Consider the following 14,959-nt stretch of genomic DNA (forward strand, 5'->3'; position numbering starts at 1 on the left):
TCATATGCACACTTTGACCAGTCTTGGCCATAAAAGCCTGTAACACTTGCAAAATTACCAGTGGCCTCTTGGTACCCTCTCTGATCAGTCTCCTTACTCAGTCATCCAGTTTGAAAGAACGGCCTGATCTAGGCAGGGTCTTGGTGGTGCCATACACCTTCCACTTCTTAATAATCGTCTTCATCGTGCCCTAAGGGATATTGATTATTGCCTTTTGATATTTTTTTATACCCCTCCCCTGATCTGTGCCTTTCAACAACTTTTTCCTGGAGTTCTTTGGAAAGTGCCTTGGTGCTCATGGTTGAGTCTTTGCTTTGAAATGCACTACCCACCAGAACCTACAGAAACAGCTGAATTTATCCTGAAATCATGAGAATCACTACAATTTAACACAGGTGGAGATCACTTAACTTGGTGTGTGATTTTGAAGACGATTGGTTACACCTGAGCGAGTTTAGGATTGCTATTACAAGGGGGATAGACACTTATCCAGCCAAGCTATTTCAGTTGCAATTTTTAATAAATTTTATACAACTTTCTAGAATATTTGTTTCACTTGGAAGTTGTAGGGTAGAATGTGAAGATAAATGTGAAGATAAATGTGTGTGTGTGTGTGTGTGTGTGTATATATATATATATATATATATATATATATATATATATATATATATATGCATTTTAATTCCAGACTATAAGGCAACAAAAGGTGAAAAATTTAAAGGGGGTGTAGACTTTCTATAGGCACTGTGTGTGTGTGTGTGTGTATAACCTCGCAAAAGGACACTCAATACTGATCTACAGCCAAGCCCCATCCCTTGTTTGCTGTATTTTTCACATACCTCTTTATAGACATGCGTACTGATAAATCTTCTCCTGGCCACTTGTTTTATCACCAAACTCCTCAATAATGTGATCCAAGTCATCATTTTATTACTATAACACCTCAAAAAGCTCTGCAAATGTCCGTGATATTCTTTGAGCGCTGAATGCAGAAGCAGATACCTCCTTTATATCCGTGTTTTCTCTGTAGTGGATGATGCTATGAGATACGCCCCTTTTTTTTTTTCAGTTTCACTTGGCTCCTATTTTTCACTCTGCCATTGAAAGGTTTTCTCTGCTTTTTCTGGAGAGAAAGCGACTAGAGACCTGTGCTTTATGTCTTTTTGATGATGTCGGACAGGGTCTGACATTGGACAGGAATGGAACATTGTAATTTCGGACCTGGTCCGACAGGACTGCAAAGAGTTAACAGAAGCATACATTTGAGTTGTATACAGATTTAATGGAAAGAACTGTTAATGTAGCCTTAGGAATGAACGTACATATTTCAATATTGAAATTACCAGACTAAAATAACTTGGTGCTCATCTGTTGAAGCGTGGTCATTTCCATTTTAAGGTTATGTGTTTTTCATAGTTAGAAGGAAATGCCAGACATTCATCCATAACTAATAAGGACTCAATGATGTTATATGTTGTAAAACAAAGAAAGTTATAGTTCTTAGACAAATTTTTCTGCTAAAAATCTTTCCCTGCTTTGGCTTTCTGCTGTGCATTTTCGACCTGCCTTTCTTTTAATGTCCTGTGTAGTTTGTTTCCACTCCCGAAGCCTCTGCCTTCTCTGTAACCCTCCCCCAAACCCTTGTGACCGATTAATGAATCTGGTTCCTCATGATTGGATCTGCCATGCTTCCTTAATGGGGGCAGCGATTGTTCATTTAGCTGTATTTTTCACCCAAATATGGCCTTCTCACTGACAGGTATCACTTCTGTGAGAAGTGTTTCAACGAAGTCCCAGGGGACAGCGTAAGCCTTGGGGATGACCCTGCACAACCACAAACGTAAGTGTTTGTTTGTTTCATTTTGCTTGCATTTAGTTTTTTTTTTTTTTTTTTTTTTTTTATTATGTGGCATGTTGCTTCCCACTGCATCTTTTTGATACTTCATTTACAGGGTGATTAGAAAGTTAGTTTACCATGAGATCTGGTGCGTTGATGTGTTAAACTTACTCTCTGATCACACTGTATATAAAGTGCTCCCTCGTTAAAAGATAGTGTTTTATACTGTGGAGTTACAAGACAGTATGATCATGGCTCCCATTTACCCCATAATGGCACTCCACTATCACCTGCGTTCTCTTTTATGAAGTGGAACATGAATAGCATGGACTAACTCACTCCCAACTACAGTATTATAGGGGGTTCCCTCTTTATTTTTGGTTGGTTGGTTTCCATTTCATTGTGCTGTTTTTAGGTTTTTTGTTTTTTGAAGTTCGTTTTTATATAATGAAAACATTTAATTATAATTGTTTAGTCTGACCAGAGTTTGATCAGTGTCCAACAAAATGTGCACTTGTGCTAAGCTAAACCTGTCCGACAGTGTACTGAAGATTACTGATTTGATCCAAATTTGTATTTTGTAAGCTAAGCAATTTAAAGACTTTTTACTTTTTTTTTTTTTCTTTTTGCTACAGGTCAAGCATACAAAAGGATTTATTCAGTTCTTCATCAGAACTAAGGTAAGACATTATCCATATAAGAGAGAGATCTATCTCTTTCTTTCTTCTCTTTCTCAGTAGTCAAGTCCTAAAACCTCAAGTCATCAGTCACCATTGTCGGAGTCCCTATCATTCGAGTCACTCTCAAGTCTGAGTCCTTGAAACAAACTCAAATCAATTTTCATTGAACTAGTGGTAGTAGTGGGGGAACAGTTTCCCTAATGTATGTTGTCTGATGTCCCTCAGGAAAAATGCACTAATAACAACAAATGAAAATACAAAAATGATTTTGGTTTATTTTTTCTAGCTAGATTTATTCTGTTTGCATGCCTTTTTTAACTTGTCACTATCTTTTTTTTTTTTTCTTTTCTTTTGGAATTGGAATACTGTTTGAATTTACTTGAAGTTTGTAGATAAGCTTTAAGTTCAAGTTTGTGGACGTTGTTTTTCAACTGATCTGGACTATAGAGTCGGTTTGGTATTAAAGTGGTACATCGTAAAGTGGTATGCATACCAAAACTTGCTGCGTGTGGTATAGGTGCAATCAATTGTGATCGGATAGGTGTTTTCCTTTTGTCAAAAAGAGGTACATTTACCATTAATTGTACATAATTTTTTGCAAACTTAAACTGGAAACAGGCAATCCATTTCTCTAAAATAAATAAATAAATAAGCAATTGACGAAGTCTACTGCAAAGTTACACAAGTAAAGTACAAGACCCAATGTATATTCGCATACTGTTTTCTTAGTGATGGAAAAATGTTAAATTACATTAAAAACAATGTAAGAGACTGGAAAATGTGATCAATTTAATTAAGATCTAAAAGGCAGAAAACAGCGTAATGTACCAGATTTGAATGGGCGCTTCCCTGCTTTCTTAGCAGAAGTTGTTTAGGCATGTGCAATCAAGCACAGTGCACGGAGTACCACTTCAACATGTACCTGAAAATAACACTACAGCAGAGAGAAATGATTTCACCTCTGACTATAGCATCTAGTTAGACTTCAGTTCGGTTCAATTGCCTGAACTCTATATATACTGTGTTCTTAAATAGTAAATTTAGTATTTTTATTTGCTTTGGAAAACAGAAATGTTATGTTTCACTTTCATTGCATTTGCAGTTATGTTAAGATGCATTTACGAGATTGTGCTTTAGTTCATTTGATTTCAGATCATGTATTTTTTCTCTTTTTCTCTTTTTCACAACAATATATATTTATATATTTCCCCTTTGTGTAGGTTCATAATGGAATAAAAAAAAGAAGTTCATACGAGGCAGATTACTAGGTTGATTCTGCACAGCGTATTAATGTATTTTTCCCGCATCCATGATACATTTCATTTTGGTAAATGAAGCAGTATTAAGTTATTCTTTCGTTCATTTTTTGCTGTCAATCAGTCCTTCTGTCATATCAGTCTGATTGATATCTGCCTCTTTGACAGTAGGCAGTTTTCAGTTTGAGACTTTAGTGCCTAGTTTTACACTGAATTTGCAAGGTGAATTCATTGGTGTGCCTGCAAACAGTAATGGCATGTGCTGGGAACAAGTGGAGATTAGAAGCAAAGCACAGAATATTTAATCACACAGCAACCTTGTGATATGAATTAAAGTGCTCTAAAAGTATGATTTATAATGTAAATGATTGTTTTTTTTCATTAATTTGTTTTCAGTAAACATATTCCAGAGATTCAAGGAGCTCAGCAAAATTAAATTACATATCTTTCAAGAATGCATTTATAGAAATATATTTCTAGAGTGCTTAAACTTAGAACACGGTTTCAGGTAGGAAAGGGTTGTTAAAAGCCAAATAATTAATTGTTTACCATGCTGACGTTATTTATTCCTTATAAAACTTAAGGCAAAAGGGGGAAAAAAAACTTGGTTCTGCGATGGTTGCAGTTGGATTTGTGTGGGGTGTGTTTACGCTACAACCTAACTCACTTCCAATTTCTTATTCTTACTGTGATTGGCTGCAAAGACAACAAGGCTAACCAGTGATTGGATAATGTTTTGTTGGGTAGGTTTTTATTGTGCACAGTTTCTGTAACTGGAATATTACTTGTGTAATAGAAAGAGCCCGAATGTTCAAACTGAAGTCCGAGGCACACAAGGTGGAGTCAGTCTTTTGTGGCCGTGACTGGAGTCAGAGTCCTGGACTCGAGTCCTACAAGTCTGTGAGAGAGATATGTACACTTACCCAATTTATAGGTTTTACTCGTGTGTGTGTGTGTGTATCTGTTCTGCTTGTTCCATGGAAACTTGAAGTAATTTATATAAACCGTTGGTTATTTATATTCTGTGTAGATGTCTACTAATGTAGTAACTCTTAAACTCTTGGTTTATTTGTGAAGAAATGGAAACAGGGGCTCCCCAAGAGGAGACACTCTTTCAAAGATCTTCAATGCTTGTGTGTCTAATATTCACTGCTTTTCTCTCCCTTTCCCCCTCAAGTATGATATCAAAAGACCAGTTTGAAAGAAAGAAAAATGATTCACTGGATCCTGAGCCGTAAGTGTTCCTATTTTATGTTTTAGTATTTGTGAAGCTGTTTAAGTTTCACTTTGGTTCAACAGCTCACAAAATAAGTTGTAGTCTTTTGTGTATTTGATGCTGCAACGCTTTTTTTTTTTTTTTTTTTTTTTTTTTTTTTTTAAATAAAAAAAAATCAAATGCTGTATTGAGTCATGTCAGCAATACAGCGCCACCTGCTGGGCTACACTACAAGTGAATATATCAATATACAATACTGACAGCACAGTACATCTTGGTATACCAATATTGGAGTTACTAAATAATGGTAGATCCATAGACTTCAGAATGTTTGTCTATATGACTTTTATATTTGATCATTTTTGGTATGAAGATCACATAGCAAAGAAAAAAGTAAATTCAGTGAGGTATTTGAGAGTTAAACATAGTGGTTAATAGGATCGAAGGAGAAGCCAAATAATAAGTAGCTTACTTATCAAAGAAAGGGGTTTTCATTGTTTGTGATTTTGTACAATTATGCCCAAGCTTAACTAATATTTTCTTGTGCCACCAGCTTTGTTGAATGTAAAGAATGTGGACGCAAAATGCACCAGATCTGTGTCCTACATTACGACATTATCTGGCCCTCTGGGTAAGCTGCTGCTGTTATTATTTGCCTTATAAATTACGATGAATTAAGTGACAACTTTGTCTGTTAAGCAGTCGTGTTAATAATTTTAGTGGTCCCTAGTTCATCTCTAAATAGCATGTTATATATTTTTCTGTAGGTTAGTCTAGTTGAACTGAGAGTTGGCTTTTTCTGTTTTCAGCTTTGTCTGTGACAACTGCCTGAAGAAAACTGCAAGAACGAGGAAGGAAAACAAGTTTTCTGCCAAAAGTAAGTCAATTATCTTGTTTTCATTGTCTTTTTTTAAATTTTGTTTGATATTAAAACAACAAAACAAAAACTTGCCACCCATTGGGTTTTGGTTTAAAGATAATGTTTTCTAATTAAGCAAGGTACATCTTGCGCATTAAACATAAGGGTACTGCTGTATAAACGTAACCTATGGGGGAAGGATGATGACCCAGCTGACACCAGTAATGTGTGTGTGGTTTTGTTTAGTTTTTGTTTTTTAATAATTAATGGGATATTCTCCATGAGTAATCAACTAAATCCCCATCTCTTGGCCTCTCATTCCCTTGTGTGCAAATGTTAACAAAGTGACAACTGTCAGTTCACGTCAGTCAAAGCTTCAGTACGGATCTCGCACGGCATAACCCTCCCACCCCCCCCATACACACATTTTTCCATTGTTAAATTGGTGCTTTTTCCTGTTTAACTTGGTATTCTGATGGTAGGGGTATCTGTGGTGTGAAATTGTAAGATCTCTGCCGAGAGAAATTGACTTCCTGTGTAGATGATGAGATGTGTACTACCGACATGACACTGTACTGTGGTATGGTGATGGGGGGGGGGGACGACACTGCACAAATAGGATTTTTTTATATATATATATATATATATATATATATATATATATATATATATATATATATATATATATATATAGCTGATGATTTTGGGCGTGCTTTTACAAGTATGTAAGTTTCACATGTTTTTCCATTTTAGTTTGTCACTAACATCTACAGTCCTATTTTGATATTATTGGCCAATTTATTCATACACCTGCTTCAGACTCCCATAAATATGCTCAGTACCGTTTTTAATAATCATAAATGTGTAAGGTATTTGTGACCTGGCATACTTTAAATCACAGCAGAGACTAAGTAGTTTTAATCTCAAACCTGCATAACTTATGAATATTAATCTGTAACTTATTGACTGAATGTTTATTCATGAGTTACTGTATGGTGTATTATATAATTTGTTTTAATTGCTTGACCATGGTATTTTGTCCTTTTTTCCATTTTTTGTTTCCTTTTCTCTTCATGAGAAATCGTTGAAATTCTAAAAGTTGTGTTCCTCAAACTGTTTCCATTCATTTACACTTTGGTATATACAAACTTCTTTATAGAATATAGGAAAATTAATGGGTACACACAGTGCGTGTTAGACATGAGTATGGGTGTGTAATACAGGATGTATGTAATCAGTTCTGCATGTTTCAAAATGTAAACTGATGAATGTATTGCAGCAATTTTTTACAAATCCTTCTTACTAAAAAAAAACAAAACAAAAAAAAAAACTTTGGTGATCCTGTCCCCTGTACCTGTCAACGCAAACACTAACTTGCTTCCCCCCACCCCCGTTTTTCAGGGTTACAGACTACAAGGTTAGGAATGTATATAGAAGACCGAGTGAACAAGTTTATAAAGAGACAGAACCATCCAGAAGCAGGGGAGGTGTTTGTACGAGTGGTGGCGAGCTCGGACAAAAACGTGGAAATTAAACCAGGAATGAAAACTAGGTGAGCACTTCCTATGACCATTGAAATACGAATACTTCCCCCAGTTCATTCAAATACATATCAAGATTGTGGATGATAATTTATGTTAATATGAGACAATCAGTTTTCAACAATCAGTTCATTGACACAGCTGTTTGATACTTGTGGGACATCCGTGAGAGCTCTGGAAAGCTTCTGAACAAGCTGGTGTGCACAAATGCCTGATAGTCATTTCAGCCACGCTGATGCTTGTCAGTGGAATGCACCGTGGGTCAGATTTGTGATTTTTGTCGGTTTTTTGTGTTGCAGGTTTGTGGATACGGGTGAGATGTCAGATGGCTTTCCATACCGAACCAAAGCACTTTTTGCTTTCGAGGAGATAGACGGGACAGATGTGTGTTTCTTTGGAATGCATGTGCAGGAGTATGGCTCTGAATGCTCTTATCCCAACACCAGGTATGCTATTTTATATCTGTATGAAATAATAATAATAAATACTTTTGTAACAGACCATGCTAAACATGAAGGAGCACCTAGTGACTGCCTGCTTCCAATCTCCGCTTTTGTACACCACGTCCTTTTCCTCCATGTAACACCCATCTTCCCAACATCTGTCTGCAGACGAGTGTACGTATCCTACCTCGACAGTATTCATTTCTTCAAACCTCGATGTCTACGCACAGCAGTCTATCATGAAATTTTGATTGGGTATCTGGAGTATGTAAAGAAACTTGGGTAAGTAGGGATTCAATTATGGAAGAAATACAAAAATATGTTTCATTGTATATGCCTTTTTAACTGCTAATGTTGGACTGTGTTTTTTTTTTTCTGTGTATGTTACACTGTCAGGATTCAGTCAATGACTGATAAATAACCATTGCACGATTTGAGCGTTGACAAGTTATCAAAGAATGAAATGAAAGGTTATTTCAGTGTTTTGATCACATTAATTAGCTCAAATTGCAAACTGTAGAATATCAAACAAGTAAAGAACGGAAACACAGCTGTCTCCTTTTTTATTCCACTATCTGGTCCTGATTGGGTCTGCAAAACCTGTTTTCTAAAGTGGTAGTTCACCCCTTCCATGATTAATGAGAATATTATAAATATTTAATAGGTATACTTTGTTTCGCTTAAAAAAAGTGATTAGACAAACACGAATTGACATTTGAATTTTGCAGTTTAAATACTCTGTATACCGTAGTCTTATATAAGAATAAAACAATAATTTTTAATTCTTAGTTTTTTGCTCTACAACTATTTTCTAAGTAACGAGGTGAAACCTGCTTGATGTTTAATGGTTGAGGTCACTATCCTCCTAAATTGCTTAACATGAACCCCTTGCAAATGAGGCTACAGTCACAATGGGTTAACTTCCTGCATAAATGATAAATTAATCAATGATGTATATCTTATAAATATAATTTACTGCTTTTATGTTCATTCAATAATGAAAATATTGCATTAAATATTTCACTATATGCTCATTTTTAACACAGTGCAATTAATTGTTAATCGGGCACATTACGCAATTTGATTGTATCGCTTCACTCAAGGACCGAAGAAGCTGTCTCTTTTGCGTTTCGCTTTTTGTTTGTTTGATATTTTCCAATTTACAATTTGAGCAAATCAAATCAATTTGCTCAAATACAGAAATAACCTTTCATTTCATTCTTTGATAATTTGGCAGTGCTCAAATCACGAAATGGTTATTTTTGTCAGTCACTGATCGAATCCTGACTGACCATAACATATATACTCAAAAAAATGTAGTTCTGTGAAACTGTTGAAATAACCCAAATCTAACATTCAACTCAAATGAAATAGTTGACCAGATTTTGTTCCCTCCCCAGGTATGTGACGGGTCATATCTGGGCCTGCCCCCCCAGTGAAGGGGACGACTACATTTTTCACTGTCACCCTGCGGACCAGAAGATCCCCAAACCCAAACGGTTGCAGGACTGGTACAGGAAGATGCTGGACAAGGCCTTTGCAGAGAGAATAATCCACGACTATAAGGTGAATACACTCTTCAATATACTTGTTAGTCTTTATCTTAATATTTTGAATAGTTCGAAGGTGGCTTTAACCACGTTTACTGATCTTGTGATAGGACATCTTCAAACAAGCCACAGAGGACCGGCTGACGAGTGCCAAGGAGCTGCCCTACTTCGATGGGGACTTCTGGCCCAACGTGCTGGAGGAGAGCATCAAAGAGCTGGAGCAAGAGGAGGAAGAGCGCAAAAAGGAGGAGAACACAGCTACCTGTGAAGCTCCTGAAGTGAGTAGCACACACGTTCAGCTATGGCCAAAAGTTTTGCATCACCCTATAGAATTAACTGAGTGTGCTTCATAGTGTAGAATGAATCTTGCTGAATAATTTTACATTTAAAATATTGAATTACATGCCGCTTTGTATTTTTCCACAAACTGACGGTTTGAAAAATGTTGCTTTTTAAAAAAAAAAAAAATAATAAATTTACATGAAATACTATATTACTATTACAGCTTCCTGTAGACTTGCAATATCATGTTGTGGATTGTATGATAAATAATATTACCTTTATCTCTTTTTTGTCTTTATTTATTTATTTAGAATTCTCAATCCTAAAATGTATAGATGATGCAAACCTTTTGGCAATAGCTGTACACAGCCCTCAGAGGATATGTACTCTTCAGACTGATTTGATAACACTGTGTAAAACATTTTTTTTTTTTTTTTTTTTTTTTTTGTTCCTGGGTAGTAAGTGTTATTTCCTAATTGCTTATGCCTCAAAAGTATAGAAAATGGCTATTATTCCCCACAAACTTTGCTTTGGTGACCAGGACAGTGATATTTAAAAATATCACTATTTCCAATGGGAAAATGGGCAAATGTGTGCCTTTTCGTTCACATGAAGTCAGAAAAAAACAACATATGAATCCAAATTAACATGTATTTATACTAAAGTAATACAAAAATGACTACAAAAGATTTAGAAGTGAGTAGTTTTTCGAGATTTTACGATTATATACTCTATGTACAGGAACAAAAATTGTGTTACATAGTGTAATGTAGCCACTCCTTTTAACATTGTAGACAAGCACTGCTTGAAGCAGGAAAGGTTTTGGCATGTTTCTTTTCTTTTAATGATTTATTTTTATTTCAGGGGACCCCAGTAGACACTAAAAACACCAAAAAGAAGAACAGCAAGAAGACTAACAAGAATAAAAGCAGTGTGAGTCGAGCCAATAAGAAGCCAGGAATGCAGAATGTATCAAATGATTTGTCCCAGAAGCTTTATGCGTCAATGGAAAAGCACAAAGAGGTACTGTCACATGCTCTCAGTAATGCTAATGACTGTTTAAGTGTAATGTTTTCCTTGTGCTATTAATGCTAATTGGTTCATTTATCTTCTGCCTGCAGGTGTTTTTTGTGATCCACCTCCATTCAGGCCCAGTTATCAACACGCTGCCCCCTATCATGGACCCGGACCCCCTATTGACCTGTGATCTTATGGATGGACGAGACGCTTTCCTCACCCTGGCCCGGGACAAGCACTGGGAGTTCTCCTCTCTACGCCGCTGTAAGTGGTCCTCCATGTGCATGCTGGTGGAGCTGCACAACCAGGGCCAGGATCGCTTTGTCTACACCTGCAACGAGTGCAAGCACCACGTGGAGACGCGTTGGCACTGCACTGTGTGCGAGGTATGCTGTCACTGCTCTACAGGGGATGGGGTTTGTCGCTACAGCTGGTTATTGTTGGTCGTTGTGATTCACATAAGAACATACAAAGATACTGCAAATTACTGTTGCATTGTGAAGGTACTGCTACTTCAGCAGCCTTTCAGCTAACTGTTTTCACCATAATCCTCCTTTCTGGACATGGGACTGTAATCCTTCCCTTTATGATGTAGCTGGACTAGGATAACGCCTTTTGACAGAAATTTTACCTTTCCTAACTTTAACTTAACTTTTTCCTATATGTTTTTTTTTTTTTTTTTTTTCTAGGACTATGATCTCTGTGTCAACTGCCACAACACTAAAGGACATGAGCACAAGATGGTGAAATGGGGCCTGGGGCTAGATGATGAGAGCAGTCAGGGAGGGGAGGCATCAAAGAGTCCCCAGGAGAGCCGTCGCCTGAGCATACAGCGCTGCATCCAGTCCCTGGTGCACGCCTGTCAGTGCCGCAATGCCAACTGCTCGCAGCCGTCCTGCCTGAAGATGAAGCGGGTGGTTCAGCACACCAAGGGCTGCAAGCGCAAGACCAACGGAGGCTGCCCTGTCTGCAAACAGCTCATAGCACTCTGCTGCTACCACGCCAAGCACTGTCAGGAGAACAAGTGCCCTGTGCCCTTCTGCCTGAACATCAAACACAAGCTGCGGCAGCAGCAACTCCAGCACCGGCTGCAACAGGCACAGATGATGCGCAGGAGGATGGCCACCATGCAGGGCAGGGGGATGCCTCAGAGCCTGCCCTCACCTACTCAAGCCACTACAGGCCCCCCCACGAGCCAGCAGCAACCTGCTACCCCACCCACTCCCCAGCCCACTGTCTCCCAGCCACAGACCCCTGCAGGCAGCATGTCCTCAGCCTTCCCTACTACCCCACATGGGACCCAGTCATCTTCCCCCATCTCCCAGGGCAAGCCAGGGATGCAGGTATCTCCTCTCCAGCAGCAGCCGGTGCCACACCCTCCTCCTCCACCTCCTGCTCCTCCTCTTCCTCCTCCTCCCCCGCAGCAGCCGCCACAACCCCCAGCAGCAGCCGTGGAGGCAGCCCGACAGATCGAGCGCGAGGCCCAGCAGCAGCAGCAGCTATTCCGGGGGAATGGCATCAATGGGCTCCCCCTGAACCGCACAGGGATGGTGGGGCCAATGCAGACAGGCATGACTCTGGGGGTGGCCCGTGGAGCCCCTGTGATGCCTGGTATGCAGCCTGGGCAGTGGCCTCCACCCCCTGGCCCACAGGGACCTCTGCAGACAGCCCAGCAGCAACAGCCACCACAGGTCCCTCTTCCTCAGCCTCAAATCCCACCCCCTCAGTCACAAGGCCCTCAGCCTACCCCGATCACCTCTCCGTTGCAGCGGACCCTTATGCAATCACAGCAGCCCAGGATGCCTGTAGTAGTGCAGCCACAGATGCAGACACCCCAGAGAGTCGTGCCAGGCAGCATCCCCCCAACCGCCCTCCAGGACTTGTTGCGCACCCTCAAGTCTCCCAGCTCACCACAGCAGCAGCAACAGGTCCTCAACATTCTCAAATCGAACCCCCAGCTCATGGCGGCCTTCATCAAACAGCGGACGGCCAAATACCAGGCCAGCCAGCCTCAACAACAGCAGCCTCCGCCTGGTATACATGGAGGACAGCCAGGCATGCAGAACCTTACCCCCATGCAGGCTGCAGCCGGGCAGAGACCAGTCATGGCTCCACAACAGCAGCAGCAGCCTGCCCAGCATGGAATGGGTGGCCTGGGTGCCCAGGGACAGCTGATGAATCCCGGGCACAACCCCAACATGAACCCCCAGTACCAGATGTTCCGTCGGCAGTTGCTGCAACAGCAGCAAGTATCAATGGCCCAAGTGCACAGCCAGTTCCCCCAGGCACAGCAGGGCACAGCAGCCAGCTACTCACAAGCCATTCAGCAACAACGCATGCAGCAACATTTGGCAATGCAAAACAGTGGCGGGGGCCCCATTGGCCAGCTACCTTCTATGGGACAAATGGTGCAGTCAGGTCTGGGTCCAGAGGGAACTTCCAAACTCCAACAAGCCCTGCAGCAGCGGATACTTCAGCAACAGGCACTGAAACAGCAGCTTGGCTCCCCTTCTCAGCAGAACCCCATGAGCCCCCAGCAGCACATGCTCCCAGGACAACCACAAGGGGCGCACCTCCCTGGCCAGCAGATAGCAACATCCCTTGGCAACCATGTGCGCTCCCCAGCGCCTGTGCAATCCCCCCGCCCCCAGTCACAGCCGCCACATTCCAGCCCCTCGCCACGAATACAGCCTTCGCCCCACCACGTCTCCCCGCAAACCGGCTCCCCTCACCCTGGTCTTGCAGCCCCCATGGCAAACGCCATGGATCAGGGACACTTGGGCACGCCAGAGCAGAGTGCCATGCTTCCACAGCTAAACACCCCCAACAGAAGTGCTCTGTCCAGCGACTTGGGTTTGGTGGGAGACGCAACGGGGGACACGTTGGAAAAGTTTGTAGAGGGCTTGTAGCATTATGAGACACACACACTGTCTCACTGCAGGCTTTTTTTTCTCAATGAACTTTTTGTACTGAAATGTAAAATTTAAAAGAAAAAAAGATTAGGAAATGTTAAGGTTTCCTAAACCATGGACTGCTATTTCCTCCAACATGTCGAGGGAATAAAATTGTTGTTTAATGAAATAAATAATTTACAAAGAATATATTTTTGGTTAAGGCCAGATACAAAAATGACAATTCTGGTCTTTTGGGGTTTTTTGCTTTTTTGGGCCAGCAAGGACTTGTGCCTATTCATTTTTTTTTCTTTTTGAAATTAAAACAGTTTCATTATATTCATATTTTTTATTTTCTACTTCGCAAATTTTAAAGAATTTTTCTGTTAAATGACTGTAAAATAATATTAATTTGTGTGGGGAATTTTATTAGGAAGTTTTGGTTTTCCCTGATGCCTGGCTAATGCATTATAACGTTATACCAATAATTTTCAAAGGACATGCTTTGGGGGGGAATTTTTCTTAGTCTTTTTCTTTTCTATTTGTGAAGTCTGTGCTGGAGATTTAAGTATTACATTTGTATAGATAGAAACATAGACTATTGCACACAAACACTCAACTTATGGCCTGAAGCCAGAACTTCTGTCTTGCAGATGTAGAAAATAGTTGCTTTGCTTCTCTGATTCTTTAATTTCAGATAAAAAAAGGGGAGGTGATCACTCTTTGACTGCTGATTTAAGAGAAGACCAGTTCCTTAGATCTGTCCTGATTAACATGTGTGTGAAACTTGAACTGAGGATGAACCATTCTCCCAGTGTAAATCATGCAGGTTATACAATTATTAGAACTATAAAGAAACAGCTCGCAATCACTGTATAAACTGGTTAAAATAACAAATTTCTTACTTATATACCATATTGTTAAATAAACTGTGTGCAACAGAGAGGGTTGTGCTTCTTGAGTCCTGATGCATTTGGTGTGGTGGGTAAAGAACAGTATATATCCCACTAGTTAAGATTGGGGTATCTATTTATCCTCCTTTTCCTGATAATAAGAATGGGTACAAAAAATAAATAAAAGAAACCATCATTTGACAAGAAAGGTGTGAGTGCCAGCCCGGAACATGGAATGCGCACGTCAGCTGTGTTCTGCTTTACCATGATTCCTTGAGTCAATGTTTTTTAAACAAGTACAAATGATAGGGTAATTTCTTCTGAATACACCTTCACAGTGCACCTGTCTTTTGAAAATCATGCTATACACTTACCTAGTTCTGCATGGATGACACTACTTACATACTTAAACAGTAATTAACGAGAACCTATTCTTTAACCCTTTGTTCTGGTGGGACTGCAAAGTGTTGACCACTGTTTAGAGTTCTTAAAGT

General features: G+C 39.8%; 1 protein-coding gene across 2 annotated transcripts in view; it reads left to right on the forward strand.

Annotated features, from left to right (window-relative positions):
- LOC121331048 (CREB-binding protein-like) overlaps positions 1-13,883 on the forward strand; it is a 68,496-nt gene extending 54,613 nt beyond the window's left edge. For both annotated transcript variants that reach the window (XM_041278173.1, XM_041278172.1), the window contains exons 20-32: positions 1,760-1,840; positions 2,473-2,517; positions 4,951-5,007; positions 5,543-5,620; positions 5,799-5,866; positions 7,250-7,400; positions 7,689-7,835; positions 8,001-8,114; positions 9,233-9,398; positions 9,493-9,660; positions 10,529-10,687; positions 10,786-11,067; positions 11,371-13,883. In XM_041278173.1, the coding sequence (XP_041134107.1) occupies positions 1,760-1,840; positions 2,473-2,517; positions 4,951-5,007; positions 5,543-5,620; positions 5,799-5,866; positions 7,250-7,400; positions 7,689-7,835; positions 8,001-8,114; positions 9,233-9,398; positions 9,493-9,660; positions 10,529-10,687; positions 10,786-11,067; positions 11,371-13,590 (3,736 nt within the window). In that variant the 3' untranslated portion in view covers positions 13,591-13,883. The remainder of the gene's footprint in view (positions 1-1,759; positions 1,841-2,472; positions 2,518-4,950; positions 5,008-5,542; positions 5,621-5,798; positions 5,867-7,249; positions 7,401-7,688; positions 7,836-8,000; positions 8,115-9,232; positions 9,399-9,492; positions 9,661-10,528; positions 10,688-10,785; positions 11,068-11,370) is intronic.
- Positions 13,884-14,959: the final 1,076 nt, after the last annotated feature.

This window comes from Polyodon spathula, chromosome 18 (genome assembly GCF_017654505.1).
Source record: "Polyodon spathula isolate WHYD16114869_AA chromosome 18, ASM1765450v1, whole genome shotgun sequence".
NCBI classification, from domain to species: domain Eukaryota; kingdom Metazoa; phylum Chordata; class Actinopteri; order Acipenseriformes; family Polyodontidae; genus Polyodon; species Polyodon spathula.